The sequence below is a fragment of the Salvelinus namaycush genome, chromosome 23, assembly GCF_016432855.1.
Source record: "Salvelinus namaycush isolate Seneca chromosome 23, SaNama_1.0, whole genome shotgun sequence".
In the NCBI taxonomy this organism is placed as follows: domain Eukaryota; kingdom Metazoa; phylum Chordata; class Actinopteri; order Salmoniformes; family Salmonidae; genus Salvelinus; species Salvelinus namaycush.
Window position 1 is genome coordinate 20,130,633 of NC_052329.1, and position 19,109 is coordinate 20,149,741.

Below are 19,109 nucleotides of genomic sequence, written 5' to 3' on the forward strand. Positions count from 1 at the left end.
CAGTTTAAGTCGTAAGTTTACATACACCTTAGCCAAAAACATTTAAACTCAGTTTTTCACAATTCCTGACATTTAATCCTAGTAAAAATTCCCTGTCTTAGGTTAATTAGGATCCCCACTTTATTTTAAGAATGTGAAATGTCAGAATAATAGTAGAGAGATTTATTTATTTCAGCTTTTATTTCTTTCATCACATTCCCAGTGGGTCAGAAGTTTACATACACTCAATTGGTGTTTGGTAGCATTGCCTTTAAATTGTTTAACTTGGGTCAAACGTTTCGGGTAGCCTTCCACAAGCTTCCCACAATAAGTTGGGTGAATTGTGGCCCATTCCTCCTGACAGAGCTGGTGTAACTGGGTCAGGTTTGTAGGCCTCCTTGCTCGCAGTTTACATACACTCAATTGGTGTTTGGTAGCATTGCCTTTAAATTGTTTAACTTGGGTCAAAAGTTTCGGGTAGCCTTCCACAAGCTTCCCACAATAAGTTGGGTGAATTGTGGCCCATTCCTCCTGACAGAGCTGGTGTAACTGAGTCAGGTTTGTAGGCCTCCTTGCTCGCACACGCTTTTTCAGTTCTGCCCACAAATGTTCTATAGGATTGAGGTCAGGGTTTTGTGATGGCCACTCCAATACCTTGACTTTGTTGTCCTTAAGCCATTATGCTACAACTTTGGAAGTATGCTTGTGGTCATTGTCCATTTGGAAGACCCATTTGCGACCAAGCTTTAACTTCCTGACTGATGTCTTGAGATGTTGCTTCAATATATCCACATAATTTTCCATCCTCATGACACCATCTATTTTGTGAAGTGCACCAGTCCCTCCTGCAGCAATGCACCCCCACAACATGATGCTGCCACCCCCGTGCTTTACGGTTGGGATGGTGTTCTTCGGCTTCGCAAGCATCCCCCTTTTTCCTCCAAACATAACGATGGTCATTATGGCCAAACAGTTCTATTTTTGTTTCATCAGACCAGAGGACATTTCTCCAAAAAGTACAATCTTTGTCCCATGTGCAGTTGCAAACCAGTCTGGCTTTTTTATGGTGGTTTTGGAGCAGTGGCTTCTTCCTTGCTTCCTTGCCTTACAGGTTATGTCGATATAGGACTCAATTTGCTGTGGATATAGATACTTTTGTACCTGTTTCCTCCAGCATCTTCACAAGGTCCTTTGCTGTTGTTCTGGGATTGATTTGCACTTTTCGTACCAAAGAACACGTCTCCTTCCTGAGCGGTATGACAGCTGCGTGGTCTCATGGTGTTTATACTTGCTTACTACTGTTTGTACAGATGAATGTGGTACCTTAAGGCATTTGGAAATTGCTCCCAAGGATGAACCAGACTTGTGGAAGTCTACAATTTGTTTCTGAGGTCTTGGCTGATTTTTTTAAATTTTCCCATGATGTCAAGCAAAGAGGCACTGAGTTTCAAGGTAGGCCTTGAAATACATCCACAGGAACACCTCCAATTGACTCAAATCATGTCAATTAGCCTATCAGAAGCTTCTAAAGCCATGACATAATTTTCTGCAATTTTCCAAGCTGTTTAAAGGCACAGTCAACTTAGCGTATGTAAACTTCTGACCCACTGGAATTGTGATACAGTCAAATAATCTATCTGTAAACAAATGTTGGAAAAATTACTTGTGTCATGCACAAAGTAAATGCCCTAACCGACTTGCCAAAACTATAGTTTGTTAACAAGAAATTTGTGGAGTGGTTGAAAAACGAGTTTTAATGACTCCAACCTAAGTCTGACTTCAACGGTATATATATATAAAAAAGTGTAGGTCAAATAGCCCTTGCAGAGCTTGGAGGTGTGTTTTGTAGCATCGTCCTGTTGAAAAACAACTGATAGTCCCAGTAAGTGCAAACCAGATGGTTTCGCTGCAGAATGCTGTGGTAGCCATGCTGGTTAAATGTGCCTTGAATTCTAAATACATCACTGTCAGTGTCACCAGCAATGCACCATCACACCTCCTCCATGCTTCACGGTGGGAACCACACATGCGAAGATCATCCGTTCGACTACTCTGCGTCTCACAAAGACACGGCGGTTGGATCCAAAAATCTCCCATTTGGACTCATCAAACCAAAGGACCGATTTCCACCATTCTAATGTTCATTGCTTGTGTTTCTTGGCCCAAGCAAGTCTCTTCTTATTATTGGTGTCCTTTAGTAGTGATTTCTTTGCAGCAATTTGACCATGAAGGCCTGATTCACGCAGTCTCCTCTGAACAGTTGATGTTGTGATGTGTCTGTTACTTGAACTCTGTGAAGCATTTATTTGGGCTGCAATTTCTGAGGCTGGTAACTCTAATGAACATATCCTCTGCAGCAGAGGTAACTCTGGGTCTTCCTTTCCTGTGGCGTTCCCCATGAGAGCCAGTTTCATCATAGCACTTGATGGTTTTTGCGACTGCATTTGAAGAAACTTTCAAAGTTATTGAAATGTTCCATATTGACTGACCTTCATGTCTTAAAGTAATGATGGACTGTCATTTCATTTTGCCTATTTGAGCTGTTCTTGCCATAATATGGACTTGGTCTTTTACCAAATAGGGCCATTTCTGTATACCACCCCTACCTTGTCACAACACAACTGATTGTCTCAAACCCATTATGAAGGAAAGAAATTCCACAAATGAGGTTTTAACAAGGCACACCTGTTAATTGAAATGCATTCCAGGTGACTAACTCATGAAGCTGGTTAAGAGAATGCCAAGAGTGTGCAAAGCTGTCATCAAGGCAAAGAGTGGCTACTTTGAAGAATCTCAAATATAAATTATATTTTGATTTGTTTAACACTTTTTTGGTGACTACATGATTCCATGTGTTATTTCATAGTTTTGATGTCTTCACTATTATTCTACAATGTAGAAAATAGTCAAAAATAAAGAAAAACCATTGAATGACTAGGTGTGTCCAAACTTTTGAATGTTACTGTACATTGGATGCAAGAGTTTCACTCATAATCAACAAGGGTGCTTTCTGTCACTCTACACCTGAAATTGTATGGGGAGTATTTGAGAAATGTATTCTGATAGCTGTAACAGAAATCTCCAAAATAATTATGATGGATGTGAATAAATAAATCTATTTGTAGACACTAGAGTGCCCTGGAAATTAAACATTATACCCTCATGTCATCAGCTGGAGTTGAAAGTATGCCAAACTTCTGTCAGAGCTCCCCCAAACAGTTGTGTATGTTTGAGATATGATTCCCCCTCCTTTACCTCTATTTACTTTTTTTCTCTACCTTATGTCATATTCCCCTCTAATAAAGAACAGGGGAAAACTTGCAAAAATGCAAACATTTAGTAAAACTGTCCTATTGTGCCCTGTTTTGGTGACATATTGGGCAGTAGTTCTGTCTTTTTATTTAACCTTTATTTAACTAGGCAAGTCAGTTCAGAACAGATTCTTATTTACAATGACGGCCTAGGAACAGTGGGTTAACTTAACTCCCTTGTTTAGGGGCAGAACGACAGATTTTTACCTTGTCAGCTCAGGAATTCTATCAAGCAACCTTTCGGTTACTGGCCCAACGCTCTAACCACTAGGCTACCTGAGGAGGATTACCTGCGATTGACTGACTGGGACCAGGATGAGAGGTTCCGTTTTTTTACTATTTCCATTAGATTATGGCTGGCTGGAGCCTGAAAGCATAATGATCATTATAGGATGAGAGTGGCTTGATACAAAGATGTCATTGGTTTGATCAGTAAACTCAGTTACGAGCTATCAGTTATAGTGTGACGCCCCCCCCCCCCCCCCCCCCCCATTACCACAAATTGGCCAATGGGAGTTGGGAGGCAGAGTTGTCCTCTTGGCCGCCATTAAAGAATTCAACCCTTGAATTCAAATGGCAACCTGCAGGACCCGAGAATCAGTAAACGCAAATGCTTACCCTTACTGGACATTTGCATCATGATGTCAGTATTTTAGTGAAAGTTTTGATAGTTTTATCGGATTCCGGTGACTATGGGGAATATAAGGGTGGTGTTAGCTAACTGTTTTATTTAGCCTGAATTGGCTATGTTAGCTAGATAGCTTAACTCGGGGAGGGGAGCGTTTCTTTACTCTGAACTTGTTTTAGATTACATCACTTCATGCTGAGGCTGTGGTATGGTTCGTGTATATATTTTAGTTAACGTATTGTAAAGTAAGAAAACGGACTCGAAGTGGGGGTTGATGAATTTGTTAGCGTAGAACGCTAACTAGCTAGCTGGCTATCAAGACAGCGAGACTGTTTAGCAAGCAAGAAGCTAGCATAGTGGCTAGGCATCAACCGGTTGTATAAATAACTAGCAAGTTAGCATCTTAGTTTTCTAGTTTAGTTGACTAAATACTCAATATCCAGATCAAATAACTTAGACTTAGCTGAATATTGCTCTTCTCGGTAACTGAGACGATGGATTGTTCAACCACGCTGTGAGGATGAGTTCATGTTTTGTACCAAACGGGGCCAGTTTGGAGGACTGCCACTCCAACCTATTTTGCCTGGTAAGTGATTAAACTATGCTGGCATGCTAACGTTAGCTAGCTCAAACTGAGGCCATAAAGCCATTTTGGCTAGGCAGCCAGCAAGCTAAACCGCTTGACTACAGCTGACTGGAGGCGTCAAGGCCTGTTCTAGATTACTGTCTAATGCAATTTTGCAAGTGAGTTAACTGTAGTTAGCTAACATTAATACTTTGTTGATACGATGTTAGTTTATAGCAATTGAAGTACACCAGATTCAACTACAAACATTCTTACTTAGCTAGCTATCATTTCGCTAGCTAGCTAATGTTGGCTAACTGGCTTGCAAGGTTCAGGTTATTTTGTGAGGTTGTCTGTCATTGTGAGATGTTAATGATTCTTCTTCGCCTCATTACCATTAGTTATATATTTTATTTATATTTCTTCTATCCAACTAACTATTTCTTAGCAACTAGTCATAGTGTACATTCGTGTTTGTTTACAACTTGATGCTTGTTAGTTAGTTATGGCTAACTTTTTAGGCCAACAATATGAGTCAGCCTTAGACTAGGTCTACAGTATTGTTTTCTTCAGTGAGCATTCCTATCACCAGTGCTGTCAACTACAACTCATGAAGCTAGTGAGTTGCACACTTCCTCATTGTAGTGTTATGTGGTACTCCCTTATGGATAGAACTTTCAACAGGGTACTAAGACAAGTTACCTTATATCAACTATAGGCCCATAGTTTTAGTGATTCTGAAACTGTATATTTTATTAACTAGGATATAAGAAATGTCTTGTCATATTTTGAATTAATTCTTTAATCTTGTTCTTGAAAATGCTGCATAGCATTCGAAGGTATTCTATATTGAATATTCTAGGTAATAACCATTGGCACTAAATACTTTGATAGAAATGGGTTTCCTATCCTTTGAACCCTAAAGCCTAATGATTTGAAGGTTAGGTTGCACACAAAGGAACAACTGCATCTTTTACATTTTGTATTTGGATGTACTTCACACTGGTTAGATAAAGCAGCTGTTAAAGTTGTCCCAGGAGTTAGGCTACTACTGCACTGCTTTACATTCAGCCGGCTTGCATCCTGTCTCTGGGCCAATCCCAAATGGACCCTACGCACTTTCAGAGATCTGCAAGGAAGTGGGTGGTATAAGCAATATGGTGAAACTTCCATCGAGCCTATCAGAAGGGAAGGTGGAGCTATTACCATATTAATTGCACCTGTCAAATCCTCTCAGGTCTCCACAAGTGCATAGGGTCTAGTGTCCATTTGTGATTGGACCTCTGTCTCAGCTCTCTCTTTTCTCACCCCATCCCCCAGGCTGACCTGACTGGGATAAAATGGCGACGTTTTGTGTGGCAGGGGCCCACCTCCTCGCCCATCCTCTTTCCCGTGACAGAGGAAGACCCCATCCTGTGCAGCTTCAGCCGGTGCCTGGCGGCCGACGTGCTAAGCGTGTGGCGGAGGCACCACACCCCGGGCCGCCGTGAGCTCTGGCTCTTCTGGTGGGGGGACGACCCCAGCTTCGCCGAACTCATCCACCACGATCTGTCAAGTAAGGGCAAGCCTCTGCTACGTGAAGGGATGTTTGTGGCTCACATGGCATTGGAGTTAGGATCAACTCTGTTGACTTTTGGGAGAGAGGCTGCCAGAGTCATGCAAGGCACTGCTCAGATGAGTAGTCCAGTAGTCCACAGCCTGATGCACTTCAATGACTACCTACATCTTTTGGTAGTGAAAGATGCGAGTAGTTTACATGTCGGGCCTAAGGTTGACCTTACAACTGCTTTTTCATCTGCTTTTTCATCTGCTTTTTCATTGGAGTCGCAGCTCCTGTTACAGTAGTTAGCTGCCTACAGGGTGAAGCTACCTGGTGGCTAGATCTTATAGTCCTTGCCACTGATAAAACAAAGTGAACATTTTTGTTTAGTATCTATCCTACACTAGTCAGGTGAAATTCCCTTTTGTATCCCCACCACCCGTCAAACTGTTGCAACAGTTCATCGTGAAAGCTTAAAGGGAAACTCCACTCAAATTATCTTTTGGATATGATGCATCATGATTATGTGGGTGGTGACACTTTGCTTCTTGAATGTCCATGAAAGCTACACAGTTTGACTGCTGTTTTTGAGTGGATTTTCTCTTTAACATATTATTTACATAGTTGCATAATGTGTTGAGTTTCATCGTAAACATTGGCAGATGGTCAAAAATTCCTATCCAATCTTGTTTGAACCCATATCAAACTGCAACACCACCAATCCTTTAGTTCTTGTTTACAGTTTAAAGTTGTGATGTTTATGGAGCATTCAGCAGCTATCTGACTGTCTTTGCTCTCTCCCTGGCTCAGGTGAAGAGGAAGGCGAGTGGGAGAGCGGGTTGTCCTACGAGTGCCGCACACTCCTGTTCAAAGCTGTCCACAACCTGCTGGAGCGTTGCCTCATGAACCGCAGCTTTGTCCGTATTGGCAAGTGGTTTGTCAAGCCCTACGAGAAGGATGAGAAGCCCATCAGTAAGAGGTAAGAGTCCCCATATTAACCCTCTTCTGTAACCAGTGCATTGATATCTTCATCAGTTTTGCGGAGTGCTCTGGTGACTTTCTAGTACATTTCTACAGCAGGTCAACCAGGCATCCTGATCCAGTGTAATTCCTTATTGGTTTTAGTAATGTGTTGCACTGGATTAAAAACATCTGCCAAGAATAGTAAATTGGTTGGCCACAAATGTAGGCCTATAGTAAATTGAGTGAATGCCAATGGAAGTTGTTAATGACGTGCATTAATGTCTAGTGAAATTCAGCCGTTTCTGACATGCTGTTTATAACCCAATGTTTATATCCCAGGACAAATTAGCTTGCAACAAGATAGCTAGCTGAATTGCAATGAATGTTTCATGTGTTTCGACCTGTCCCCAAATGAGTATAGTTGGTTCAGAGTTCATTTTGATATTTCAACCTGCGTGTCCTGATCGCATCTGGTGTGGATGGACAAAATCAATATTTGTGCGATGGCGGACCCACGCGCGTGCCTGATCTTGTCAGCATGTGAATGTGATTAGTTTTCCTTTTACTTGATGTTCGGGCATATGCTTTGTAACACACAGGCCATAGAAATGTACACATTTTGTCATTGACTCCCTATCTGAAGCTTTTGTCCCTTTTGATTTATTCTTGAAATAATCCCTGAGGATTGATGGATTCATTGAAATCCTCCTTGGACACTTGGCTCTTCAAAGGCAGCATATGTTTAGTAGCCATTCACACTTCAGTATCCTTTTCTGTTAATAGCCCTGCTGGATTACTTCTTGGATATCTGGAGAGTTTCCTGTTGTCCGTAGATAGTATTTTAGTGGGGGCAGGTGAATCTATGCTTGTTCACGTGAGTCAGCCATGCACAGATTCTGTTCTATAAATTACCTCAGATTCCAGACAACTACTACACTGCCATTAGATATTTTGGAAACATTAGGGAATCTATGCGGCACCTATCTCAGGCTGAACAAGCAGCAGATAATTATTTTCTGCTGCTGAGAGTAGACATGCATACTGTATTAATTTTTGTCCTGTTATGTGTTAGCATGCTTTAGTTTTCCTGAAGGCTAGGCTGACCAAACGAGTGTGGTCGCATAAGCCCTTAAAAGACCTTAGCTTGAAAAACAAGAAAAAAGCCCCAATAGTACTGTTTGTAAATTTGAGACGCCGTAGCCAGTATACACTTTCTCAAAATAGTCCGAATTATTCAAATACATCTCTTTTTCTCCCCAATTTCGTGGTATCCAGTTGTTAGTAGTTACTGTCTTGTCTCATCGCTACAACTCCCGTACGGGCTCGGGAGAGACGAAGGTCGAGAGCCATGCGTCCTCCGAAACACAACCCAACCAAGCCGCACTGCTTCTTAACACAGCGCGCATCCAACCCGGAAGCCAGCCGCACCAATGTGACAGAGGAAACACCGTACACCTAGCGACCTGGTCAGCACGCACTGCGTCCGGCCCGCCACAGGAGTCGCTAGTGCGCGATGAGACAAGGATATCCCTACCGGAGCCAGACAGAGCCTGGGCTCAAACCCAGAGTCTCTGGTGGCACAGCTAGCACTGCGATGCAGTGCCTTAGACCACTGCGCCATCCGGAAGGCCATTTTGGGGTTTTTGCAGAGAAGATCTTAGTTGAGCAATTTCACATCTAAGATGTTTGGTGCAGTATTTCTCATTTTAAAAAATGTGCGCGAAAACAAACAAACAAACAAATACTTAATTGAAGAATCCCTACTGTTGACCAAACCTAGATGAAGGGGTGTAGACTTTGTCTTGCGCTCTACATTTGTTTTGCACTAACAGCTTAAAATGTTTTATTATATTTTTAAAATAATACCTTGACAAGTCCAATACTAACAAAGCCGTCACAAAATGTAGTCATAATATATGCAAGAACTCTTCGGCTGGGAAGCATGCAGGTGCATTTAAGTGGAATGACATCACAGTTTTGGCTTCCCCCTGCACTCAAATGGGGCCTGGGGGAATCCTGGAGAGCCCTAATGGGCTAATTTGAGCCCTGCCTGTTTCGCCTGCCCTGGAAATTCAAGCAGTGCATGATCACTGGGGTGTTAAGCTGTCATGGTGTGTTTACGGGTGTGAAGTGTGTGAGAATTGGCCACAATGTTCAGGATGAAGACATCTACAAGTGGGTGTTGAAGAAGGGCAGTGCCTCCTTGGACTTGGTGAAAATGAGAGTTGGTGTGTGAGTGAGATTCAGCGGTCTCACTGTCACCTGTACTCTGTCTGGTCTTTGGAAAATGCTGAGTCTGCATTGTGGTTTTACACTAACCTTGTCAACAGGAACTATTTTGGTGTGTGTAGCCCGCTTGGCTGTGCAGCACTAGTGAGGAAATAAAGCCTTGTTTCAACATTTCAATTCTATAATAGTCTGTTATTTTTAACTAGGTGATCACATTTTGGCCTATTTAAGGAAAGTAGGTGTCTTGGAGGATCACTTTTAACTGAAACTAAAATAATCTGTCTGTTGTCCATGCTGGTTGAAGGCCATGCCTCAGGCCTCAATGACCATTTTCCTCACAGTAAGCAGCCATCGTGACCTGGAAGTAGGTTTTAATGGCATATAAGTCCGTTTGTGAGTATAGCAGAGCGAGGAGCAGAGCGTACCTAGGAGCGCTCTCTTCACCAGCTCAGGGCATGCCCGCCCCAGCATGCATTTGTAGTCTACTTGTGTGCTGCTATAGCCCCTTGCTTTAGCTACTGTCGTGGAGTTTGCTAAATATTTTCATAAAGAAACTAATAAAGCACACAAGTGCTAAATCGGGGTGACTTACAAAGATTAGTACCAAGGGAGGGAGTGCGGTGATTGTAGTGTCCACAACTAAAGAATCATTGTGGAATCTGAAGACACATATCCCAAAAGCAAGATGGTGTACTTATTCTGTGCACATGCTAAAATAAAGGAATGTGGTGGGTAGATAACTGAGTCATAACTAAGTGTATCATTGTAGAAAAGTATTTATAAACTAAAAATCAGATCTCTTAAAAGTTTCCTTAATTTCTGTTGTATTATTTATACCATAGGCCATAATTGATTTTGGCCCAATAGGCCTGGCATATTCCCACATTCAAGGAGCTTTCTGTTTTGATTGCGTTATTTTGCCCTAAAAACCTTTTTGGGCATACCATAAAAAGAACTCTGCATCTCTGCACAGACCAAGTCCGTACGAGAGTTGCAGCGATGGGACAAGACTGTAAATACCAATTGGATATCATGAAAAAGGGGTTGTGTAATTTGTATTTCATTCTAATTAAGTCACAGCCTATAATTAATAGACTAATGATTTAATACAACAAAATGTTTAAATGCCAAGGGCTTATTTCCCTACCAGCCTATTGTGTTTCACTCGCAATGCTTCACAATGTATTTATTTGTAGGCTATAGCCTTGGAATAATGTACCCTACCAAAATATTTTATTTAAATTCCTTCATCTGGCTACTGACCTGTTTAGTGTTTATATGCTGTTTTTAATATGTCATGTAGCCTATTTGAAATGATGTTCGCTGCTTATATTTACTGTTTCATGTTTATTCAAGTACTTTTCATTCGAATCCATATGGTTTGGTTTCAATTGATAGGTCCAGGTAGTCACAAAAATAGATAGGTGTTGGTTAAATTGTGATTTTAAAGAACGGAGCGCATTTGGGGCAGCTTTTTCTTTTTTTGTGTGTGTGGGTGTGTTTTAGCGTTGCGCCCTCATCGGGATTTCCAGCTGCTTTCTCTGTGGTGAAGACATGGGCCTGTCGCTCTAGGAACAGACCAATAGCCTGTCATGCAGTCTTCAGTTGTATTTCTGGGATGTTGAGACTATTATCCTTCCAGCAAAGTACTGGAGCTGCTATCTATGTGACACAGACTGTAAAAGTTTTGATTGTAAAGATTAGTTTGACATTGATAACCCTGTCTTGTGCCTTCTCGTGCCAACATTCCCACCTTTGATTCAACTTTATAGAAAATCAAGGTTTTTGTTATGATTTAACTGGAAAGCGGGGATGTTTCGGCCATTGTAATCCTTGGGCGGGCCGCCTAAGCATTCAAACAGTGTAATTTAAAAAGATATTTCACTTTTGGGGTGGAAAAATGCTTTCGGTGTGAACTTAAAACCACATATAAAGTATGTTGAAAAGATAGACCTATTTTTTTGTAATGTCTTTGAAAACTAACAATCACCAACATAAAATCTAGACAGGGAGAATTGAAAATTCCCAAAATAATTAATTTAGCAGTCTTGATTTTATGTTTGAGCATAAGAACACAGCATGGCAAAATGCATACAATTGCAGGAAATTAACTTTAAAACTATAACATTCTCTCTACTCCATGGCAGAATATGCAGAAAATATATATTTTTTTAGCAAATTTCGTGATCTCCACTCCATGGTGAAAATTGCAGGAGATTGGCTTAAATGCCTACACAGCCAAGATGGTGGTGTAGAGAGATTCAGCAGTGCCGACCGCACCCATTGCCACGCCACACCCACCACCTACGCTCCTTTTTGATCCAGAAGAAAACCCTGGAAGTAGTTTCTTAAAATTTTTAATCCGTACATTTACTGTTGTTAACTGTTCAGTGCACGTATAACATGAGTGAGCCTCAGGCAGAAAGAAAGATGGCACCGATTGTAATAAACCAGTGTATCCTGACTTGCTCCATCTGTCAAGAAATCATGCAAGAAGATCTTTACTCTGCATACAGCAGCAAATCTTTGTTTACCTTTCAGTTACATTTCCAGCCCAAACCCTGCTTACAGCATCATATGACTGTAGATTGTTTTGGTATAGTTTTTTTCTTTCATGTCTGAAGTATCCTGTCAGGTCAAGGACAACAGACCTCCCTGTTCAACCCTTTTAATTGTTCTCTTTTGCATTTAGGAAACCTGTCATTTTGTCCTGTTACCAGTGAATCCAAATGAGAATAAATCATAATTTTGCTTTCTGTATCTGAAAAGACATTGAATCTTATGTTTCACTCGGAATGCTTCTCTGAGGAATGTCTTACCTATATTTCCAGATGGATCTGAGGCTGACTGACTGTTTTTCCATCCCTTCTGCAGTGAACACCTGTCGTGTGCATTCACCTTCTTCCTGCACGGGGACAGTAATGTGTGCACCAGCGTAGAGATTGCCCAGCACCAGTCTGTCCAGCGGCTGAGTGAAGAGCACCTGAGCCTGGCACAGCAGAATGCTAGCCCCCTGCAAGGTGGGTCTAACCAGCCATGGCCTATTGAGACAACAGTTAAACTACCTGTCATTGGTTAGATACTGTAATTTCCATAGATATTAATTATATTTTTTTGTCAAAGGCAATGCCGCTGCAGTAGTATTTATAATTCAAGCATAGTCTTGCCTGCTGTCATAATTAATTTATCTCTAGTCACGACTCTATTCTGACCTCACACTTTATATCCCCTCTCTCCTTTCCAGTCATCTTGAGTCCATATGGTCTGAACGGGACGGTCACGGGCCAGTCCTTCAAGATGTCTGACCACCCCACCCAGAAACTCATTGAGGAGTGGAGGCAGTTCTATCCCATTAGCCCCAGCGCCAAGGACCGCCCCGAGGACAAGATGGAGGATGCAGACTGGGAGGACGACTCACTAGCAGCCGTGGAGGTCCTTGTTGGTAAGATGGGGATGTTGCTACAGTTGTGTGTTGTCCAGCGTGTGGATGTGTTATTTTCATGGTTAGTATGTGGTATTGCAATTGTGTGTGTTTTCTGAAGGAGGCTGTCACTGACTAAATGTGTTGTGCTGATCTGTTCCAGCTGGAGTGAGGATGGTGTACCCTGCCTGTCTAGTACTGGTTCCCCAGTCAGACCTCCCTGCCCTAGCCCCCCAGGGCTCAGCCAACCCCTCAGCCATCCTGTGTGAGGGCCAGGGGGCCCACAGAGACCCTGCCATGTCCTCTGTCACCCTTACTCCTCCCACATCACCAGAGGAGGCCCAAACAGGTAGCCTTACCATTTACTAATTAGTCTATTAGGACCACAAGCACTGCAGGTGTAATAGGGTATGAGTAGCTGTCTGGCTTCAGTGTCCATCTTTTGAATGATTAAACATTGATGCGTTCAGGTTCAAATATTTTATTAAACCCTTTTTACAAATTGCTTATACAGATACTCAGCCTAAAACCCCAAAGAGCAAGCAATGCAGAAGCACAGTGGCTAGGAAAAACTCCCTAGATAGGTACATGTACATGAAACTCATAACTGATTATTTTGGTAAGTAGAAGGATTTACTAATACTGAGTATTATATTAATTTATACAACGGGTGGGTCTGATCCTGGATGCTGATTGGATAAATACCGCCTTCCAGGCGATGTCTATTCCACAAGTTACCACTGGCTAAATCTGACATTGTAACACCTATTTACTCTGTTTCATCTGACTGCTCAATCCACTGTCTCATCAGCCCAGCCAGGCAATTTATATAATAGATCTACACTAAAAGATTTGTATTAAGGAGATTTGTATTAACCTTGCTGTCAGTTGTTTCAATATTACATTCAAATTCCAGCTGTCCCATAGTAATGAATGTGTCTGATGTCAGAACGAGCCAGTCGATTATCATAAATCAGCATAATAAAATCATAGGAAACTTCCCTTTTTCAGGACCCTGTCTTTCAAAGATAATTGGATTTTTATGAATTAACTTCACATATCTTCATTGTAAAGGGTTTAAACACTGTTTCCCATGCTTGTTCAATGAACCATAAACAATTAATGAACATGCACCTGTGGAACGGTCATTTAGACACTAACAGCTTACAGACGGTAGGCAATTAAGGTCTTGTAGGCCTGTTGTAAGGCAGTTCCTCACCAAACATCACCAGCAACAATGTCACCTATGGGCACAAACCCACCATCGCTGGACCAGACAGGACTGGCAAAAAGTGCTCTTCACTGATGAGTCGTGGTTTTGTCTCACCGGGGTGATGGTCGGATTCGCGTTTATCGTCGAAGGAATGAGCGTTACACCAAGGCCTGTACTCTGGAGCGGGATCAATTTGGAGGTGGAGGGTCCGTCATGGTCTGGGGCGGTGTGTCACATCATCGGACTGAGCTTGTTGTCATTGCAGGCAATCTCAACGCTGTGCGTTACAGGGAAGACATCCTCCTCCATGTGGTACCATTCCTGCAGGCTCATCCTGACATGACCCTCCAGCATGACAATGCCACCAGCCATACTGCTCGTTCTGTGCGTGATTTCCTGCAAGACAGGAATGTCATTGTCCTGCCATGGCCAGTGAAGAGCCCGGATCTCAATCCCATTGAGCATGTCTAGGACCTGTTGGATCGGAGGGTGAGGGCTAGGTCCATTCCCCCCCAGAAATGTACTTGCAGGTTCCTTGGTGGAAGAGTGGGGGTAACATCTCACAGCAGGAACTGGCAAATCTGGTTGGAGTCCATGAGGAGGAGATGCACTGCAGTACTTAGTGTCTGGTGTGGCCACAGACTGCATTGACTGTTCCTTTTGATTTTGACCCCCACCCCCTTGTTCAGGGACACATTCCATTTATGTTAGTCACGTCTATGGTACTTGTTCAGTTTGTCTCAGTTGTTGAATCTTATGTTCATACAAGTATTTACACATGTTAAGTTTGCTGAAAATTAACGCATTTGACAGTGAGAGGATGTTACTTTTTTTGCTAAGTTTACATAAATGTCAATAGAAAATCACAAAATGCAGCTAGTTTGCTGTCATTCCAGCTTCAGTTTGAAGTTATTGTTTTAGCTGTGCAGTTGGCAATCTATTCTGAACAGTGGCCTGGCGAGAGAGCAAATGTTATATGCCAGGTGAAATTGCGCATCATTACCACATTCATTGTTATGGATGTATCCCAAATTATTTCACTAGAAAAACGGCTTAAAAAATATTCAGCTACTGCTGCTGTTCTGGCTGTGCTGTTTGACGTGACTGTTAGCCAAAGTTGGCTGGCTAGCAAGCAAGGGATAAGAATGTTACCAGCCATCGTGGCAATGGAACTTTTAGAACAAACGACTGTCGATCCATAGATTTAAAACAACAATACTTTAACGACTGGTTCTAACCTAACCGATAGAATGAACAACCAGCCTGCATGGGTAGCAACCCTAGATTTGTGTCAGGACTATGTCTCGCGGAAGGATGAAATAGTATGAATAAATTGATCAGAATAACTTTTTTTAATGAAAATATGTCAATTATTTGAATATGTAGGTAACCAGTCTTATAAAAGTGATAATGCCCTCGAAGCCAGTGTTTAGTCTCTGGGCTAACACCTCTGCCAATACTGTATATCCTCCAAACACTGGCTTCTTGGGCATTATCCCTTAAGTGTTTCTCAATTTTTTTCTGCTGTAGATCATCAGGCAGCCCAGAGGTGGTTAAAGCTATGCTTGACAGTGGATGGTTTCAGCTCCAACAGCAGCGGTATCCACAGCAGCAAGATCCCCCGTAGGCTTGCTGCCCAGGTGGTGGAGAGCGTGTGGCAGGAGTGCACTACCAACCGGGCCCAGAGCAAGTATGTACACTACCCGTCACCTCACCCTACTGATTCATATCATACTACTGGTCTATTGAAGGAGGGTCTGCCTGCTGAGCTCTGTTTGTCTGGTTCCTTGTCAGGAGGAAGTTTGCTACATTGACCAATGGCACCTGTGAGGAGGAGGAGGAGGAGGAGGAGGGGGATAAAACGGGAGTATGGGATTTTGTGGAGTCATCGCATAGGGCACACTGCAACTGTTCAAGGTACTGTGGATCACGTTTGATTATAACGGTGGGGGTTTTAGGCCAGGGGTGTCAAACTCAATCACCGCACGGGCCATATTGAAAAAACACAATGAATTTACAGTCCAGACATTGCCTATGTTTGTTTTTAGAATAAAACGTGAATAGAACCGCGACCCAAACGGACCGTTTTTATTTTTAAAAATATGCCACTTTATGATGTCCACTTATACATTTATGTGGGATGCTGAATATAGCATTTTAACATAAATATAAATAATATTTGTCCAGCCTATGCTTGCAGATGTGCATTGGCTAACATGCTGCGCCCCAAATAAATCATATTTTAAGCATTTTGTTGCAGTTTTTTTTTGTTTAAGTCTTATATACCGAAGCCAGAATGAAACATTTTAGTAGCTTAGGAGGACTGCCTGTGCCCTTTCCCTCTGCTGCTCTGTAAATGGGACAGCACGTCAAGCTGTAATTTCATAAAGTAGATGACTCAACCTTTAACTCATTCTCACGTGTGTCCTTTAGTATTCATTTATACTCGTGTGAATCCTTTATCTAATACATTTTTGACATCAAAGATGGCATTGTCTGTAGGCTACAGCAATGACCTCTTGGAACTGAAACTTGGCATCAACATTTTGCCTACAACTTAAACTTTCGGTCTGGTAGATTCGGTCAGTACCATTAAGGAAAACAGCTTGTCTGCTGCAAATGTTTAGTTAGGTGATACAGCGCACTAGCTGGCTCCTGGTTGGGTGGGTGTATGTGTGTGTCTGGGAGGAGGGGTGTGTGTGTGTGGCAATGCACTGTCTTTGGAGCTCATCAAGTTGGCAGTGCTTGCTGGGACTTGTAGTGCAGAGTGTCGTGGGCGGTATGGAAGCAGGCCAAAATGAATTGACAACCCAAATCATTGTGCAAGCCAGATAGAAATGGGCCAGATTCGGCCTGCGGGCCTTGCTTGACATGTGTTTTAGGCTGATGTGAATTTTTCCCTGTAACTCACCAGAGTCCTTTAGGGGGTCTGATTTTTATCACAAACGTCTTGGAAATGAACATTCAGTAAATTGCTATTCCAATATTTTGACTCTTCACCCCAGGCATAAAAACCAGAAGCAACGATCAGGCAGCACCTCAGGAAACCCCCCATCAGTGGGCAAGCCCCCACAGCCGCCACCCAAACACAAGCTGGGCGAGAAGTTGGAGAAGGGGGAGAAGCAGCAGAAGAGGCCCCAGACACCCTTTCACCACCGCAGCTATGTGTTTGAGGAGCAGGCCATGGAGCCCCGGAGGCTGTGTATGAGAACCCAGGATGAGGGACCCTACCCCAGCCTGCACCACATAGACACAGCCCCTTCCAAAGCCCCCATGTTGCACACCCACGGGACCCCCCAAGACCTGGCCGGCTCCCCCCAGCCCCCACCTCTCAGCCCCCACCCCTGCGAGCACGGGGAGGAAGACCCTGGGGCCATGAAGAGCTCCTCCACGCCCATCCACCAACACTTCTACCCCCCCTCCTCTGAGCCCTGCCTGCTGCCTCAGAAGACCTCGTCTGATCTGCCCCTGCCTTTCCCCCCTGCCTACCCTGAATCCCTGGAACCCACTGCCTACGTGGGCTCAGCCATCAGCCCCAACGAAGACTCGGCCCACAACCCCTGGAAGTACTTCAACCTGCCACGGAAGAAGGCCTCAGACTTCTTGACACCACTGCTGCCTGTGGACAAACTACAGGATGACTCTGGGGGAGGAGGAGGGCAGGAGAACATTGTCTCTGTCACAGAGTGAGTACACTACCCCCTCCTCTCTTTCAAGATGTAATGATAAACCTTACTACGAGCACCAAGGTGATGAGTGGCTATGATAGATATTTGGTTTCTCCCTCTGTACATCCACTTTGAGCATTATATATGCAGTTTCCCCTGCTTTCACATGATTACTGAACATCTACGTAACATTGTCTCCTCCCAGGTTGATGTCTGGCTCTGGCAGGCCTCTGAAGGTGTCTGACGACCTGGTGAGAACCTACACCCAGAGGAGGAACAGCCACCTGGCGGCTGCCATGTCTGACGAGGACCAGGAGGAGGAGCCAGACCCCTACGCCTTCGTGGAGGGAGACGAGGAGTTCACCTTCACTGACAAGAAGGACAAACCAGGCTCGGAGAGAGAGACCAGCAAGAGACACAAGGTGAGTATCAAACATGAGTTTCTAAGAATTAATTCCATAGTTATCCCTACACCCTTTTTCTAATCCTACCTAATGTGGTCGGATTTGTTAGTTCAGTTGACATGTGTATGCCACTATTTTGCTTATGAGATGTAGCACAGTGGTTCCCAACATTTTTTGCTTACTGTACCACCAACTGAATTTTGCTCTGCCTGGAGTACCCCTGAACATTTTACCAGTAAGCTTCTGGTCTTCTCAAGTACCCACTGTGGATAGACCAAGTAACTCTGGTTGGGAGCCAGTGATGTAGCAGATGCCAAGAGAATAACACATTTTTTTACGCTGGTGTTTGTTTAGGGTGACGATGGCAGTGGGACTTCAGCAGATGGTGAGCATTTCCTCCTTTATTGTTGAAGACTTTTTTTAATCACTCCTATAAAACTACGAGTGGAATGTCAATAAAATTGTCATCCAGAGTGGTTACTGACGGCACTTCCTTTGTGTGTGCAGATGGTCAGGGTGCGGCTGGTGGGAAGCCTATACCCTCCACCAGCCTCATCCATGAGACAGACCTGGCTGTGTCCATCAACGATCTGGACAACCTCTTCAACTCAGACGAAGACGAGCTAGCGGTCAGTGGAGTATACAGTGCCTCTAGAAAGTATTCATACCCTTTGACGTAATACACATTTTGTTGCGTTACAGCCTGAATTCAAAATTGATTAAATCAAAATTCTCACCCATCTACACACGCTACCCCATACTGACGAAGTGAAAACATGTTTTTATAGATTTTAGCAAATTTCTTAAATGAAATGCAGTCCTTTGCTATGACAGTCCAAATTGTGCTCAGGCGTATCAACTTTCCTTTGATCATCCTTGAGACGTTACTACAACTTGATTGGAGTCCAGCTGTGGCCCATTAAATTGTTTTAGGAAGAAACAGACCTGTCTACATAAGGTCCCACAGTTGACAGTACATGTAAGAACAGAAACTATACCATAAAGTCCAAGGAACTGTCTTTATATTTATTATATATAATTATACCTGAGATATAATTGTGATGAAGCATATCTGGGAAGGTTATAAAACCATTTCCAGTGTTGAAAGTTTCCAAGAGCACAGTGGTCTCCATCATTGGGAAATGTAAAAAAATATGTAACTATCCAGACTCTGCCTAGAGCTGGCCG

General features: G+C 43.1%; 1 protein-coding gene across 1 annotated transcript in view; it reads left to right on the forward strand.

Annotated features, from left to right (window-relative positions):
- The first annotated feature begins 3,842 nt into the window (after positions 1 to 3,842).
- LOC120018160 (mediator of RNA polymerase II transcription subunit 13-like) overlaps positions 3,843 to 19,109 on the forward strand; it is a 30,733-nt gene continuing 15,466 nt past the window's right edge. Inside the window, exons 1-12 of the mRNA XM_038961193.1 lie at positions 3,843 to 4,504; positions 5,804 to 6,038; positions 6,834 to 7,002; positions 12,090 to 12,235; positions 12,460 to 12,657; positions 12,800 to 12,985; positions 15,380 to 15,539; positions 15,644 to 15,766; positions 16,855 to 17,535; positions 17,723 to 17,939; positions 18,276 to 18,306; positions 18,429 to 18,550. Of these exons, the coding sequence (XP_038817121.1) occupies positions 4,439 to 4,504; positions 5,804 to 6,038; positions 6,834 to 7,002; positions 12,090 to 12,235; positions 12,460 to 12,657; positions 12,800 to 12,985; positions 15,380 to 15,539; positions 15,644 to 15,766; positions 16,855 to 17,535; positions 17,723 to 17,939; positions 18,276 to 18,306; positions 18,429 to 18,550 (2,334 nt within the window). The 5' untranslated portion in view covers positions 3,843 to 4,438. The remainder of the gene's footprint in view (positions 4,505 to 5,803; positions 6,039 to 6,833; positions 7,003 to 12,089; positions 12,236 to 12,459; positions 12,658 to 12,799; positions 12,986 to 15,379; positions 15,540 to 15,643; positions 15,767 to 16,854; positions 17,536 to 17,722; positions 17,940 to 18,275; positions 18,307 to 18,428; positions 18,551 to 19,109) is intronic.